The 15,080-nt window shown below is 42.8% G+C and overlaps 1 protein-coding gene across 1 annotated transcript; it reads right to left on the bottom strand.

Moving 5' to 3' along the window:
- Positions 1–4,805: 4,805 nt before the first annotated feature.
- On the bottom strand, positions 4,806–13,056 carry LOC110980195 (uncharacterized). The gene is made up of 3 exons (XM_022236618.2): positions 12,550–13,056; positions 10,271–10,452; positions 4,806–6,633 (listed from the first exon to the last, which is right to left on the bottom strand). The coding sequence occupies exons 1-3, from the start codon at positions 12,680–12,682 to the stop codon at positions 6,151–6,153; spliced, it is 798 nt and encodes a 265-aa protein (XP_022092310.2). The 5' UTR covers positions 12,683–13,056; the 3' UTR covers positions 4,806–6,150.
- Positions 13,057–15,080: the final 2,024 nt, after the last annotated feature.

The following is a 15,080-nucleotide window of genomic DNA, read 5'->3' as shown; positions in this document are numbered from 1 at the left end:
TCGATTAAACTTATTGTGCTCACGAACCTGAAAGATGTAGGCCTATTGGAACACAGGTTGTCTACATCCAAGCTTTTTGCTGATTGCCTTCCTGCCGTCCAAAGATGAGTTCTTTTTGGTCGCTTACAATTTACTTACGCAATTATGCACACTCCTATTATTCACGCTATTCAAAACTAATGACAGAAAAAAATTCAACAGATAAAAATATAATCTTCCTTTGTTTTTACCTCTCCTGCTTTTGGTTCTACCGACCAGCCTGCTACATTAGGCTAATTAGTAAGGAACTTCGAATTCAGGAAAACAAGTTTATTTGGTGCCTCGTCATCTTGCAACTAGTGATAACAAACTCCCAAACGCTCAAATTATCCGAATTTTTTTTGAGAGCTGGAAAAAGTGGATGACTGCTGCAATGCGCTTTCAGAGCTTTCTTGCAGCAAAACTCGTGGAGCCCTCTAGCGGCAAAGATACGCACCGCTACCACTTTCATACGTTCACTACTGCATGAATTAATTACAGGACCCAATTGTTTGCCCGTATAACAATATGTAGTAACATTCTGCATACACTCAAATATTTTTTTTTTAAAATTGGGTACGAGACTGTCATTTACGGAAGCCCTGCAGTGCAGTTAAGTACAAATACTTTCAAAAGTGAAGTATATTTCTTAAAGTTCGCTTTTATGAAGTATATTTTCTCCAAGATAGTTTTTACGAGATTTAATTTCGCAAAGTACGTTTTTTAGAAGATTTTTTTTAAGTTCGCTTTTGTGAGTTTTTTAAAAGTTTGTTTTGTGAGAAATCCAAACCTGACAATTAATATGTCCTGAAAATTAACTTAGACAAAACACATCTCATAAAAAACAAACTTCATCAAAAAATCTATCTCGTAAAACCGATTTGTTTAAAAAAACTACAAACAATGCTTCTAAATATATCTCATTAGAACGAACTGCAGAATGTCTGTCTGGAACAAATGAGCTTTTGAAAAAATATATATCGCGTACAAACGAAGTCGAAAAAAAACCCATATTTATCTTAAAAACGGACTTCCAAAAATATACTTTCTGCACTTTCGAACATGTATACCTGATGGTACTCCCGCGGCTTCCGTAGTTAATTGATGACGGACAGGTTTGACACTCGACCACTTTCTTCCCAGATCAAGTTCGAATTGCAAACTGATGACTACAAGATTATTTCCAAAAGCTATATCGATGACGCAGGTACAATGCGCATGCATCATGCTCTGTGGCTGCAATTGTTGTGGCGTGTTTTGAGAATCGGTGTTCGAGAACCTTGAGCACTTGCAATTCCATTACGAAGACAGCCTTTTGACGATCTTGCGGATGGGCAAAATTGGCCGACCTTTTTGGCAACAGATTGTGTGTCAGAAAATTAAGGGCAACCTTTTCAAATTACTGGCCACTACCTTTCAGTCACTATATTAAGAAATCTCTGTGCTTATACTCCAAACCAAGCCAGCGTGAAGAACGTATGGGGGATTTATAAACCACCCCAAGAGTCTCTTTTTTGGGGGGTGGGGGCACGTCACAGGTGGGCGGGTTTATTACATTCGCCCTTCGCAGTTCTCAGTCTTGTAACTGCAGATTTTCTTCCTTTTAAGATTCGACAGCAACTCAAACCATCGATGTTTTTAACCTGTGAAGTTTGATTCAACCGGGGAAGTACTTAAGTACTTGGAATCGTTGATACTGCATCACCCCCACGTCAGTGTATTGTAACTTTTCCACATTCAAGGGGGAAAAAGCTGTTCCGACACCCTGTATCCAAATTTTCGGGAGATTTCCATTTTGAAATTTATAAAAGATATAACTGTTGTTAAAGCTCAAGCACGATGTAAATCTGTACTAACTCATCCATGCATGGATGCGAACAAAAATTAATGTTTGACTGTGATATCGGACAAAATGTGAGGTGTCCACAGCTTTTCTGGGCCGAAAGACTGCCGGACCCGTACCCTGGCAAGGGGCCGGGGGGAGCACGCACTCGACTCGGGCGAAAGGACATAACGATTGCCTGGTGTCTCTTCAACCTGCGCATCATGCCGGTACCATGGTCCATTTGTTGGTCATCAGCCCCCCCCCCCCGAAAGATTTGACGCCGGTGACTGGACACCCTCTTCATTCTCTCCTTTCCAACCTCCCCCCCTCAGAAAACCACATCACCACGTTAGCGGTGCGGTTTGGCTGAATCGACTCCGTTCAGGTCCCCCGTATTAGGCGAGTTGAAGGAAAATGTCGGGCAAAAAAATATGGCGCACTCATATTCCAAGGCCGGCCATTAATGGCAATCCCCAAGTGTCGTCTGCCGTATGTTTTCCTGCGCCTGCTAATGAAAATGGTTTTATTGTCCGCCCAAAATTATCTTACTGATTGTCCATAAAACGGCAGCGGGTGAGCGGGTGGGGTTTCATTAAATATTTCTCGGCGTTTGAAGTCAAAAATCATAAAAACACCTCACAGGGACGAGCAACAGGACTGACGGAAATGTCACCTGCACTGCACAATAGCGTCTTCAATTATGACAACCCAGGTAATCAAAATACCCTGGCAAGACGCATTTCAGACGGCGTTTAATTAGATCGTTGGTGGCGGTCGTATCAATCAGAGGCGGGGGGGGGGGATTGAAGAGAAACTGGGAAGAAACGAGAGGTATCCTTGGGAAATAACTGATTGAAGACATAGTATTCTTTCCGGAGAAGACATACTATAATAACAATTAAAACACCAAGTAATTTCACATTGTTGCGGCAGCAGTGTGGCGAGCATCATCAGCAGGCAGTTGAAGGACGGATAGTGGTCGTCGGGGGGATAGGCCCTTTTCTCTTGGCGTCAGCAGACATGGTAATCGTTTTAACCGAAAAGCGTGGGGAATCGAAGTGTCGGCCTAACATGTCTACCATTGAATGAGAAGTGTGAATGTAGGCCAACAGTTTTATTGAAATGAAGCTTGGTTGTGTCGAGCACTGCCACAGCAAACTGCTATCCACCTCAGATATTTTATCTTATCTTCTCCCAGAACAAAGGCACCTGCCGAAATTTTCTGCCTGAGAAAACGTTTGATTAGGTGATAAATAGAATTGGGAAGGTTTCATATCTGAATGGGGGCCCACCTTTATAGCAGATGCACCTAAGTGTCCCCTTCCAACTTCCGAGAAGACATGTGAAACGCCCCCTTTGACCCCCTCCATTTGTGACGCTTCGGTTCATGAGTCACACGCCGTACTTTTTGACTTAATTTTTTAACTAACTTTAGACGGCGCAGATGTACGTTTGTCACACCTCGCGTCGGATGTCCCAGATCGACCGATGGAGGGCGGTAGTTCAATTATAGGGGACAGTGTTATAATGGACACCCAGCCACAGAGCAAGGTCGTGTCTGAATTTGCTTAGGGATACAGTGCACTAATTTATAATTCAGGCTATAATTTCTGCTAAGCTTATTAACATTAAAAATACCCCCAGGGTTTACTTTTGACGAGGAGATTGTTTGGCCGAAACAAATGGAGGGTTAGTGGAAGTTGGCCAAGGTCAACTCCCTCGTTTTTGGGGGGCTTCCATCCGAGGGCAGAATTGTTTTAAAAGAAATACAGATGAAAAACGATCCCTGATGCTCGAAAAAGTAGGGGGAAAAATTGAAAATGGCTGCGCGCAGGCTTGGCAATTATCAACTTTCGAGGTTGTGTTTGTTTTGTAAGAGTAACTAAAAATGTTATTCGCTAACCCACCAAAAAATTCAAAAGAACTGGAAAGACTACAGGGACAAGACAATAACTTCAGTTTTGTTCGGGACAGGCCAGTAATGATGGCTTGCATATTATTGAGCCCCGAACGTTGTTGATTTTACACTGTTTTAATTCAATGGGGCGAGATATAGTGCTCGACATCGTTTTGTTTTTTTTCATAAGTTTTCCTCAAAAGCTAACACCATGTCTACACAGTAAAAATATACGCGTCAATCCATTAATAGAAGTGAGAAGGGGTCCCACTTATCGTTAAATTTTACAATGTTTCCATTTATAGTGAATATAAGCCTCTCACGGACATAATATTGTTTTAAATCATTCTTGAACAAAGTAAACGACGGTTTACTCCCACTCATTCACATCTTATAAATAATGGTAACGACAGAGCAGGAGGATTAAATTCAGTGCACCCCACGTTTTCTTGAGCACACCAAAAACGATCTCGTGCTCGACATCGTTAGTTGCGGCTAGAATATTTGTGGCAGTGTCTGCAGCAATTGTATTAGTCGGGATTAACGGATGGGAAATCCATTGAGGGTTGTAGGCCAGCAAATGGGACCAAACTGCCTGCGTGGTCCAAATCACGATTTACATGCTGTCAAATTCTCTGCTATCAGGACATTTTGTGGCACCGGGACTGGATGGTTTATTAAAAAAAGGTAGCCCTCGAATTGCTCTGTTTTGTAACGGAGTGCAGACATCCATTTTCAAAATGGCTTGGGCTTTACAACTATTTTTTATGGCGGATCATCCCTGGATGGCAACAGAGAGAGTGGCTATAACTTCGGACTTTGGAACCCAAACAGCTGTTCATTTGGTGTGCACTGCAGCATGCAGCTATTGTGTACTAATTTCTCATGCATGCGCACTGTGGCATAAACCACCATGTTGGTTCCAATGGTTGAGACACTCATGTCGCAGCTCGCTCTACAAACAGCCACTGTGCAGTACACAAAACACGTTTCCATAAAGCACCTTGACTATGTACGATTTGATTCCTCAATACAACCAAATACAAGACACTCACGCTAAGGATGTCTTGTCTACATGATTTCCTTCATTCATGCTTTTTATTTATTTAATCTACGGACGGATCCTTTAACCGATTTAATGACATTTTCTTGAAGCTGAATCTCATCAGTACATGAGATGTAAGGAGACACGTGGCACCATAATGAATTGGAAATTTATACATGATGAAGTTAACATAATTACATATATTTACAGGTTACAAATTCCTTTTGTGAACTTGTATTTTATCAAAAGATTGAATGTCAACAAAACTTGGCCAAACCAAACATTCCAGTTTCAGACACCGTCGTTACGTCGGGGATTAAGGTGCGGGAAAATCTTGATGCAGACGTTGGTTATGGCGCCCTCTGCCTTTTTCAAGGTTTCCGAGAGGAAGCATGACCGAGAGGGCATTTGTGATGCATTATTGGTTCTCGTCGACTTACAAAAGCTCTCATTTTGACAATGGCTAAAGGACACTAATCATGAAAATATATTCGACAAAATAATTTTCCTTTATAATAACAATTCCACGGCTGATCAATGAAAAAAATTTACATTTCAAATCTTTGCGAAATCACTATCAGTAAAAACCATTGATCACAAGGCACTCCAGGATAAGTAATTTCAAGAAAAAAGGAAAATTTTGCACATTTCTCTGGATTCTGTAATAGCTTTCCAAAATATGGTCGCAGAAATGTTTCATTTAAACACGGGAAAAACTGTCACTCAGACTTACCAGTCTACGGTACAAATAACACAGACAACTGTATGTGAAAAGTTTCTTCAGCGGAATTAAATTTAAAATAGTTTATCTGTTATTTACTTTGATCTAACACCGTCGGGTGTATGAAGATTAAGGACTTGTGACTTAAAATGACAGCTCTCACATATTTGCGGAGGAGACATTTGTATCGGATTGTTTAGTTAGTTAACTCTCCTTCACTGGTCTAAACCCCATACAATTATGTAGGCGTATTCATCACCTTTACTTTGACGGCGGTGACGGTCCATCCGTTTTCCTAAGTAGCGTGAGCGAAGTTAAATTCAACTGTACACTTTGCTCCACGAAGCATGAGCTACAGAAAAACTCGGACGGATTTAGAATATACTCCGAATTTTCAGAACTAGACGCAGATACAACAACTCGAACCTTCGTAATCAGAAAAGTCCAAAATCAATAAAGAAATCTATGCAAAAGCTTAAGACTTCCGAATTGAGAACAGCGTGCCCTGACTAATTAATTTTCACATTGTGTTTGGCACAGTTTTTCATGCTGGTATATGCACAGCTTTCTTTTTTATGTTGGTACAGTTCTCTTTTTGTTCCTTTTGTACAGTTCCTTTTTATCAACTTGGTACATCTCCATCTTCAAGTGGCACTGTGTGTGCGGGACGAGAAAATAGGGGAAAATCCCACTAGGCGTAGGTTATCCTGATGCTCTCGCGCCCTCTCTCGGAGCGCTGCAATGCTGGTGCTTCGTCGGCTCTCCGGGTTCCGGTCCAGCACCAGATCTCCCAGGACAGCGGACAAAGAACCCCGGGCGGCCATGGGCGGCAAGATCCGGGGCACCACGTGGATGAAAGGCAGGCCCTTCCCGGAGGAACAGGAAGAGGGCGACGGGGGAGTCGATAGCGGGGAGGACGAGGATGGGGTCTTGAGACGGAGGGGGCTCTGACGACAGCCCGTGGTAATCTGCTGTCTGCCACTGATGAAGGCCGTGGCCTGCGTGGACGGATTCGTGGGCTGCTTGGCAACGCTCCCAGCCCCGCCAAGGAGGCGACTCTCCCTCCCCGCGTCCCCTGCGCTCTTTTCCTGCTTGCGCCACTTGGCCCGCCGGTTCTGAAACCACACCTGAAAAAGCAGAAAATGTTTGCATTAACCGGCCCGGCTCTAAGACGCGGAAGGAATGCGGCCGGAGACCCGGCCCGCGCTGTTTACAAATTGGCGCAGAATCGGGCAAATTAAAAGCGCGGGAGGAAAGACCGCGGGACACAGAGAGAAAAAAAAGAAGGGGGGAAATTGGCAAGTGCGGGGGAAGTGTATTAGCGATTGGCTGCCGTAATAGATAGATACATCTTAAGAAACAACCGAGACATTGGTAAACGGAGTTAAGTGAATTACACTCGGGTTAGGAACAAGGGATGATGTCATTAGCCTAGTAGGTTCTGGAGGTAATTGTAGCCGGCAGGCGCAGGTGTTATAGACTCAGGGGTAATCTTTAAGCAATATCAGCAGCCGATTAGAAGCATTTATCACATGAATTGCCAAGATGAACAAGCTGGCTTTCCCCCCCTATTTCCCTTCTTTTTCCCCCAAAAGAAAACACATTTACTGCTGATTTAAAAGCACGTAGCGTCGTGAATCAAAGGTTATAACAGAAGGGACAATGATGAGGATAAAACTTTGTTCTTCTTTGGGGGAAAGAACAGGATCTGCCAACTGTTTGTTAAACTTTTCCACAAACTGCCGAATTTAGAGCTGGGTATCTTTTCAAACATGGTTACGCTGGCCGGACGTATAATAACCACTAAGTATACATTGCCAGCAGCGGGGCGTATCTTGTCTTTTAGCTTCTTTCTTGTGCTCACAACTGGCCATTTAAGAACTTTTAAAGACGGACATTTTTCATCTAGATGGGAAAAATAGGTCCCGCTCGTACACTCGGCCCCCTCCATTTTTGCTCCCCCCCCCTTTTATGAGGTGCTCAGCGCCCCCTCCCCTTACGGAAATGTTGGATTCCCTTTTGACAATGATATAATCATTGGTGGATCTGTTTTGAATGAAGGTCATGCCGCAACAGGACTTTTTCAAATACGAGTTTTAGGTGAATATTGGGGAGAGTATTTAGTTTTCCTTCTAACCAAAGCGTGTAAAAAGCCCTAAAAACTTAGCCTTAGCCTTGAGGAAGGCCATAAATCCCAATCTCTTTTTATCTCCGAAATTCATTTTGACAGCACCGAAAAATCGGTTCTGGGTCCGCCCCTAGGTACGACTAGACAAACCCCTTCGCTGGACGTCCAAATTGAGTTGACGGAATGCGCTTCTCCCGACCAGAATCGATCTGTCACTGTCACGGCCGCTCTTAGGGCATGCTGCATATTTTGCCGTCATTTCTGACTGATCGGGTGCGCCAACCTATTAGATCGTTCTGGTTTGAACAAGTAATGGAGAACTAGTCGTAGCTATTAAGAGTGTTTGTCATCTCAAAGAGGTGGCAACACAACTAATAATTGATAGCCCTGTGCCGCATGGTTCTGGAGTAAAATTGTTTGTGTGTGTGTGTTTTTTTTTTACTGAGGTAAATATAAAAAAATTCTGCTCAATAAATGAGCTGTTTGGAAGAAAAAAAGAGTCCTCGGCACTCAATTAACCTTTTCCCCCATAAGTGATAATCAAAGAAACAAATAAGTGGGCCTTGGTTAAATTGGATTTCAACTAGTGCATAAAGGAAATTAAAGAGTTGTGAATATTAAGCTAGCAGATTTTGTCCCGAATACTCAAACCACCCACAGATATTTACAGGATTTGGCGTCAACAAAGTCTACGTAGTCCCCGGAACTTTCTGCGTACGATGCAAATCCATATTTTTTTTTACATTCACCAGGAATTTACGGAATCATTTTAAATTTAACCGAATTTGTTTTAACCAATAATACACTCCACAAGCATAAAAAGAGTCAAAAACATGAGTTGTATAAACGACGTGTTATGGGTATTTTAGAAGCGAAGCACAATCAGAAACAAATGACACCTCTGGAAAAAGAAAGATACTCATCAGAAAGGGGGAACATATTAAATGTATACATATATCTCTCTTCAAAGGCTATTTTGATCATTATATTAATAAGGAATGTGGCACCTCTGGCTCTGTGTTGAAAAAAAGTATCTTTTGTTACCTTCCTAACTATAATCGTTCATAAATACCGTTTAATTGCGATGTTTACGGGTTCATAACGTTCTCGGTTTGTCATCGGCAATGATCTGTCAAATGTAGGCTATTCCCAGGTTTTTACTTCTATAAGATCCCGTCCTGTCGAACACATTATGTTATAAGAAGGCGTAAAGGTAGAAATAACCTGCGCGTTTAATGGAAGCAATAAAACAAGATTACCACTGCAGATCCGACGAACACAAGCGAGACCTTTACCTCTAAGTGCCCCTTGTCTAGTTTTTTTTTTTAATATCATTAAAGACTGAACTTTTTTAGATGATGACTCGACGCTGAGACGGTCCTACATTCATGGGAACGAGTATCCATTTCGCCACCTGCGATCCCCCTCATTCGGTTACCGATTAACTCCGGTTTATTGCCTAGCCTTTTTTTGTCTTCTCCTGTATCGTAACAGTTGGAAACCTGCGGCTTCATATTCCTGGCTGCGTATCCTGTAAAGAGGCTCGTAATTTTTACAGCAATTCACCGCAGATTAATTCAATTTTCTGGGGTTGATTTACGCTCTCGCGGGACCGATCGCCCCTAGGAGTGGGCCGTCAAGTGTTGGTTGGCTTCGGTTCCCTGCCATAAAAAAACACACACAAAAAAACCCCGGAAAAGCAACCAAATTGCACCCACGAAGCGGGTTTGCCAAAACGGTGGGGTGGGGGGGGAGGAAACAAGTCGAGAGGCGCGAGGCGCGCACGTGTTGGAAGCGCGGCGCGATGAAGTGATGACCCGCCAGGGCGATTTTTATTACGGTTGATTTTGTGCGTGGCACGGGGCGAGCTTGTGTCGCAGAAGGGTGGATCTTTGAGCTGTTACTCTGGAGGACAAATATCACATTGTGTACGGATACATTCCTCTCCCAATTAACCGATAATCGCATGATGGTGAGCACCAAAAGCTATCCATGGTAATTCATGGCATAACAAGTTACTTACGAAACCCCTATTTTCATCACTGTACTACATGTGCATGATATGTAAAATGTCAAAGTTTATGACTGCATTTTATAATTCTTAATTCTAATTAATAAACAGGAAACAGATCTTTGTAATAATACTGAGTCACCAACAACAAATTCTGACGATTTTATTTTTGGGGGGGGGGCCTAAAAGCTTCTTCAGATTAAAAGTCGAATTCCCTCTTACTTAACCAGTCAACTTTGCAGCTTATGTGCAATAAGAACGCTGCACCAGCGTCTTTGAAATTTACTGTATGGAATCAGAATAGGGGGTCACGTTTCGGGTAAATTGTTCAAAGTTACAAGAAGGATTTGACAAAGACGTTTAATTAAAAGGTTCCAGTTACAGCTAATACCTTGATACTATTGGCTATTTCAGGGAAGGAATGTAATCACATTTAGTCGCTTTGCTCGATATTTCACATGGACGCTTTACGGGGATAATTTCATTTCCTGAAAAGTTAACTAGCTTCACATCTGACGAAGCTTGAGAATCTTCAGATGTGTTTTGCCTCCACTTTCCGAAAAAAATTCCCCCACCCCCACCACGAGGAAATTCGACCTAGGTGGTCAACTATGGAGCTACTAACCTGCACCCTTGCTTCCATGAGGTCCAACCTCATGGCCAGAGCTTCCCTCATGAAGATGTCTGGGTAGTGTGTCGTCTCAAACGCCCTCTCCAGCTCCTCCAGTTGCCAGCCACTGAAATTCGTCCGGACACGCATGCGCCTGGGCTTGCGCTTCTCGTCTGTGCCGGGACCATGCGCGCCTGCTGTTGGGTGGAACAAAACCGAAGCAACACAGTTCGTCTCTTTTTTGTTTTGGTTAAGCGGCTGCTGTGGGCTGTTATCGCGCCTTTGTGGTCAAGAGGGTACCAACAATTGGCGGGAGTTGCGGCGAGACCGCAAATACGCCAGACAATATAGGGAGCAAATTTATCATGGAGATAATGCTCGGAGAGCTGCAAAATGTGTCATAACCCAAATTCGATACAATACTCGAAAGAATAGCTTTAACCCAGATACGCAATAAGTGTACCAAGAAGAATCATGGACCCGCTTGTTGCGTGTTTGCTTTGAGTTATAGGGCTTCAGGACAAAAGAAAAGAGTTCGTTATTTCCTGCTTATACAAGCTGCTAAATGTGTGTATGTAAGGCTTTTCAAAAGTGAACGCTGGAAGAATTGACGAAGACAGAACAAAGTACTTTGCCAATAGAAAGTGCCTTTCTAGCTCCACCAAGATGCATAATTATTATTAATTTGTAACTATTCGTCAGTAATTGAACACAATAGCCCTTTCTCTGGAACCTCTGAATGAAAGCACATGCGAGTTCGTAAACTAAAAGAAAACAGTCAACATGGATTAACAATGTAGCAAGTGCAGTATATGTACATTGCACGTGTTGTGTGGAACTCAAGAGCATCACACTGTGATGCAAAGAAGACGAGCAATATGTACAATGTAACGATCAAATATCGTCGTTTACTCTGATGATGCACGTGCAACATGATTATAAATATAATTTCTAGTTAAGTCAATTAGTACCACAAACCTTTTGATCAAAGCAGAGACCTGCGCCAAGATTACAAAGAAATATAACCTAAGAGTGCGTCAAACTTGCTTTCCATTGAAGATCAACTAATTATCTCAGATGACACAAGTAAGGAGTGGCTGACATCTTGATCTTTACAGCAGAATGATACCGACAGTAAACGAGCCAATATATGCCCCGGAGGAAGACCAGTATTTGATATGGCTTTCATGACTTTCGAAACATTCCAAGATGATGATTAATCGTAAGCTATACTCTGAAAACCTAAAGGTTGGACAAAGGCCAATTAGTGTCAATTATCATAACAGCCAATGGCATCAAGAGGGTGGTATATTCGTATCAATAAATGTGTGAAACTTCACTTTGAAATAAGGGCAGTCGTGTTATGATTCAACTATCAGTTCTTAACCGGTATTTTGCAATTTGTACTTTTCTTCTTAACAAAGCCACGATGAAATCTTAGCAATTTTGCAGTTACTTGGCAGAAAGAATCGAGAGCATAGAGGCGGAATACTTAGTCACAAAATTAGTACAATCTAGACGAAAAATCTATCAGCGCCCGGCAGGTGGTGTTGGTTTTAGTTCACATGGTGTCACACGTTTTTATTTTTTGGCTTTCGGAATTTATTCAAGGTGGCAGTGTCAAGACAAAAAATGGAAAAGAAACACCACCCCTGAACAGAGGACATCTATTACTTTGCCTGGGTTGGTTGGTTGGTACTTGTTAAATCGGGAAGATGGCTACAAACGGGAAACATTTGGACGAAACTATGTCACTTCTGCCCAAAACCGTACATTTTGTAATTCTGTCCTTTTTTTCCACGTTGCCGCAGCAAAATCACAAGTTTGAGGGAAAAAAAAGAAAGATGGCCAAAATTGCAATTTTATTGACTCTTCATCTGGCAAAGAAAGGTGGGGGTTGGTAATTCTGAAAACAAACCACTTAAAAAGCGCGTAGTTGTCAGTGACAGACAACCGCGGTTTAGATATTTGATCTAGCAACGCTGATGTAAAGAATACCTGAGTTTTGATGCAAGTTTTTTTTTTTAAGTATCTTTGTTTGGGAATGCTCCAAGTAAAGCTCCTACTTATCTCATGGTTTCCAATCATACAATACATCAATCATCAAGAATGAATAAGGAACACAAGGACAATTTTTTTTACCTAAGTTGAAACATTTTCTAAATCCACACTGAAATACGGGGTCAACAAGAAGATAATGATGTCCACGCACGAACTCGTAACACTATGACATTTGCAATCGAGTGGAATCAGTAAATCGATTCCTAACTAAATCAGCCATTTTTCCGACTCACCTACAAGTGGGTGCTCGCAGATGTGTCTCGTCGACTTTTCAAGTGACCGTTTCTCCCCGCTAAGGCCAAGGATGTTTTCAATCGAGAAGGGGGTTTTCGAACCCAGTCGCTGCGTGGTAACCGAGTTTATCATTTCTGAAGTCAGCTTGAAAACTCTCTGGGGGAAAAAAAAGCTCTTGGGGAGTTCTCGGTGTTATCGCTTCGAGGTGCGGCCGGCTTTGTCTTAATAACACGGAATGATGTGGGCTTTTAGCACTTTTCCCTTCTAAATCCAGTTGATTTATGATCCCTTCGTTAATGAGTGCCCAAGGAGGGAGAGTGCCCGCCGGAGGCGAAAACGACCAATAGCAGAGCAGCTTTCACTGCATATCGAGTTGCATTGACCAATCAGAACCCGGCAAGCAAACAGCCACACTGAACGCAGACGACATCCGTGGGTAATCGTATTTCTGTAAAGCGTAGTACTCCTGCTTGCAGGAAAAGTTGATTGCTTCACTTATACATGTAACTGGCATACACGTACAAAACAATAAATCAGTCATAAAAAAATCAATCAATTAAAAAAGTTACATTATTCTCTTCGTTGACGCGTATGTTGTTTTACGGCGGGCCATTCACGAGTTTAAATGATCGATTCTATGAACATGAAATGTGGGGTAAACAAACAGAGAAACATTCAGCATGGAAAGTGGGTTAAGTGGCCGGGATTTGGGGGGCACATTTTAAGAAGGGGACGCGTAGAAGCCGCGGTCATTATAGCGATCCCCGTCACCTGCGTACAGGGTCATAACACAGCCCCACGGATATTATACAACCCTGAGCACACGTCGATTCTCCCCAACTTGCCATTTGCTCAAGAGATAGCGATAAGATAACATTGTGAGCGCTGACTCGAGGAAAGTGATTTCGGAGCGTTTTTGTTACAGCGGAAACAAATAGCCCTAGCCATCCTCAAACGGGGGGGGGAGTGGCACTCTCGAGTGGCTGGCACGAGACGGAGAACCGATAAAATATCTCTTGCGCAGGCTGTTCGCGTGGCGGCCGCCCCTACCCACTTCAGTACCGCCACAGACGGGGGGTGATCTACCGTTGCCACAGCACACCGACCGGTCGAGCCTCCCCTCGTCAACCCGGTCGATTCATCTCCCTTGTCGAATGGTCCCCGTCCGTGCCACTGTTAAGCACAAGAATCAGCTATTTGGCTTCAAATGTTTAGAGCCGAGTGTGGCCCAGTCCGATCACATTAAAATGTAGGACTTCAGCTATATCTGTAAGCAACGCAGGCGACTTGACTCATTTCGCGCCATAAGTGGCTAGGAAGTGTAACTCTCTATCCAATCAGCCCCTAATCGTCAGATATGGAGGCATAAAGATCACGTATTAAGAAGGAACATCCACATAATTAATTTGTTGATTTTTCCATGCAACCGTTCTCTTTACGGTTGCTGTCAGTCAATCAAATTGTCTAAACAGCACTCCACTACTACCATTGCCTATGTGTTTCTTCTCTTGTAATATGTATTTTACGTTTGGAACTATTGCATGTCTCGATGCATTCTCACATGAAAGAGTCGTCTTGCAGCAACGCAAGCATGGAACGACCACATTCCTGAGAACCATATTAAATTAATCATTGACCACTTAAAGCCCACGAATGTGCAAGGAGGGAGGCCCATGATTATATTTCAGTCAAATGGCATTAAGCCCCTTATATATTATATTTTAATATATTATGCATTTCGAGTGTTTAATTCCTTCTCATGTGAAGTTTCATAGTGTTGTGTAGTCTTGTTTAAAGTGGTCTATTTTCACATTTTTGACTCCCAAAATCTGCCAAAAGACCCGACAACTGACTTCCTAGACATTCCAACAATGACAAACTCGTGGCTTTCAGGCATCTGGTAATCTTTGTAAGTGGGGATCAATGCTAGTTCATAGAAGATTTTAAATTTTCTGATCCCAAAAGAGGGGTCTGATTTTGAAGGTACCCCCTACGTTTCCTTGGTTGGATCAACGAAACCTACGAGAGACTGCGTCACCGGGTGGAGATTGTAGGGTGCAGAGGGGTTAGGTTAGTATGGAAGTGTCCCTTGCTGAAACACTCATTCAAACATTGTAATAAAACATTTGCCTACTGTTTCCACAACGTTCCACAGGCACAGAGCCCCGTCCAGCAGTATTTCCGACATCAAGTGCAAACCATTAATGTTCACCTCAATTACCAACACGCGCCAGCTCTTAATTAGCCGCAGGTGCAACGCACAGTGGCCGCAGGGCCGCCAGCCGCCGTGTTCTGGCACACTTGAAATCCTTCTCTCGACCCTGGCTTTACAAACGTTCCAGATCGAGCCCCCTCCTCTCTCATAATCACCATGAAACTATTATTTGTGACGATTTCTGAATAATTTATAGTTCATTTAAAACACACTTAGAATATGGTTTTCTCTTATAACTGCTCCGCTATTGTATATGAGTTGCTAATTGACGGTCAAGCGATCATTCAGACAATTCCTCGATTCGTGGCGATCTGA

The sequence above is a fragment of the Acanthaster planci genome, linkage group LG07, assembly GCF_054643075.1.
Source record: "Acanthaster planci isolate LZ-2023a linkage group LG07, COTS_SCS, whole genome shotgun sequence".
Lineage (NCBI taxonomy): Eukaryota > Metazoa > Echinodermata > Asteroidea > Valvatida > Acanthasteridae > Acanthaster > Acanthaster planci.
This window is presented reverse-complemented; position numbering and strand designations above follow the sequence as displayed.

Bases quoted from the DNA above. Each gene is read 5' to 3' on its own strand.
- LOC110980195 (XM_022236618.2), bottom strand. From the start codon at position 12,682: ATGATAAACTCGGTTACCACGCAGCGACTGGGTTCGAAAACCCCCTTC. The intron at 10,453-12,549 runs GTGAGTCGGAAA...TCCACCCAACAG, and splicing joins CTGCGAGCACCCACTTGTAG to CAGGCGCGCATGGTCCCGGC. The intron at 6,634-10,270 runs GTTAGTAGCTCC...CTGCTTTTTCAG, and splicing joins TCATGGAAGCAAGGGTGCAG to GTGTGGTTTCAGAACCGGCG.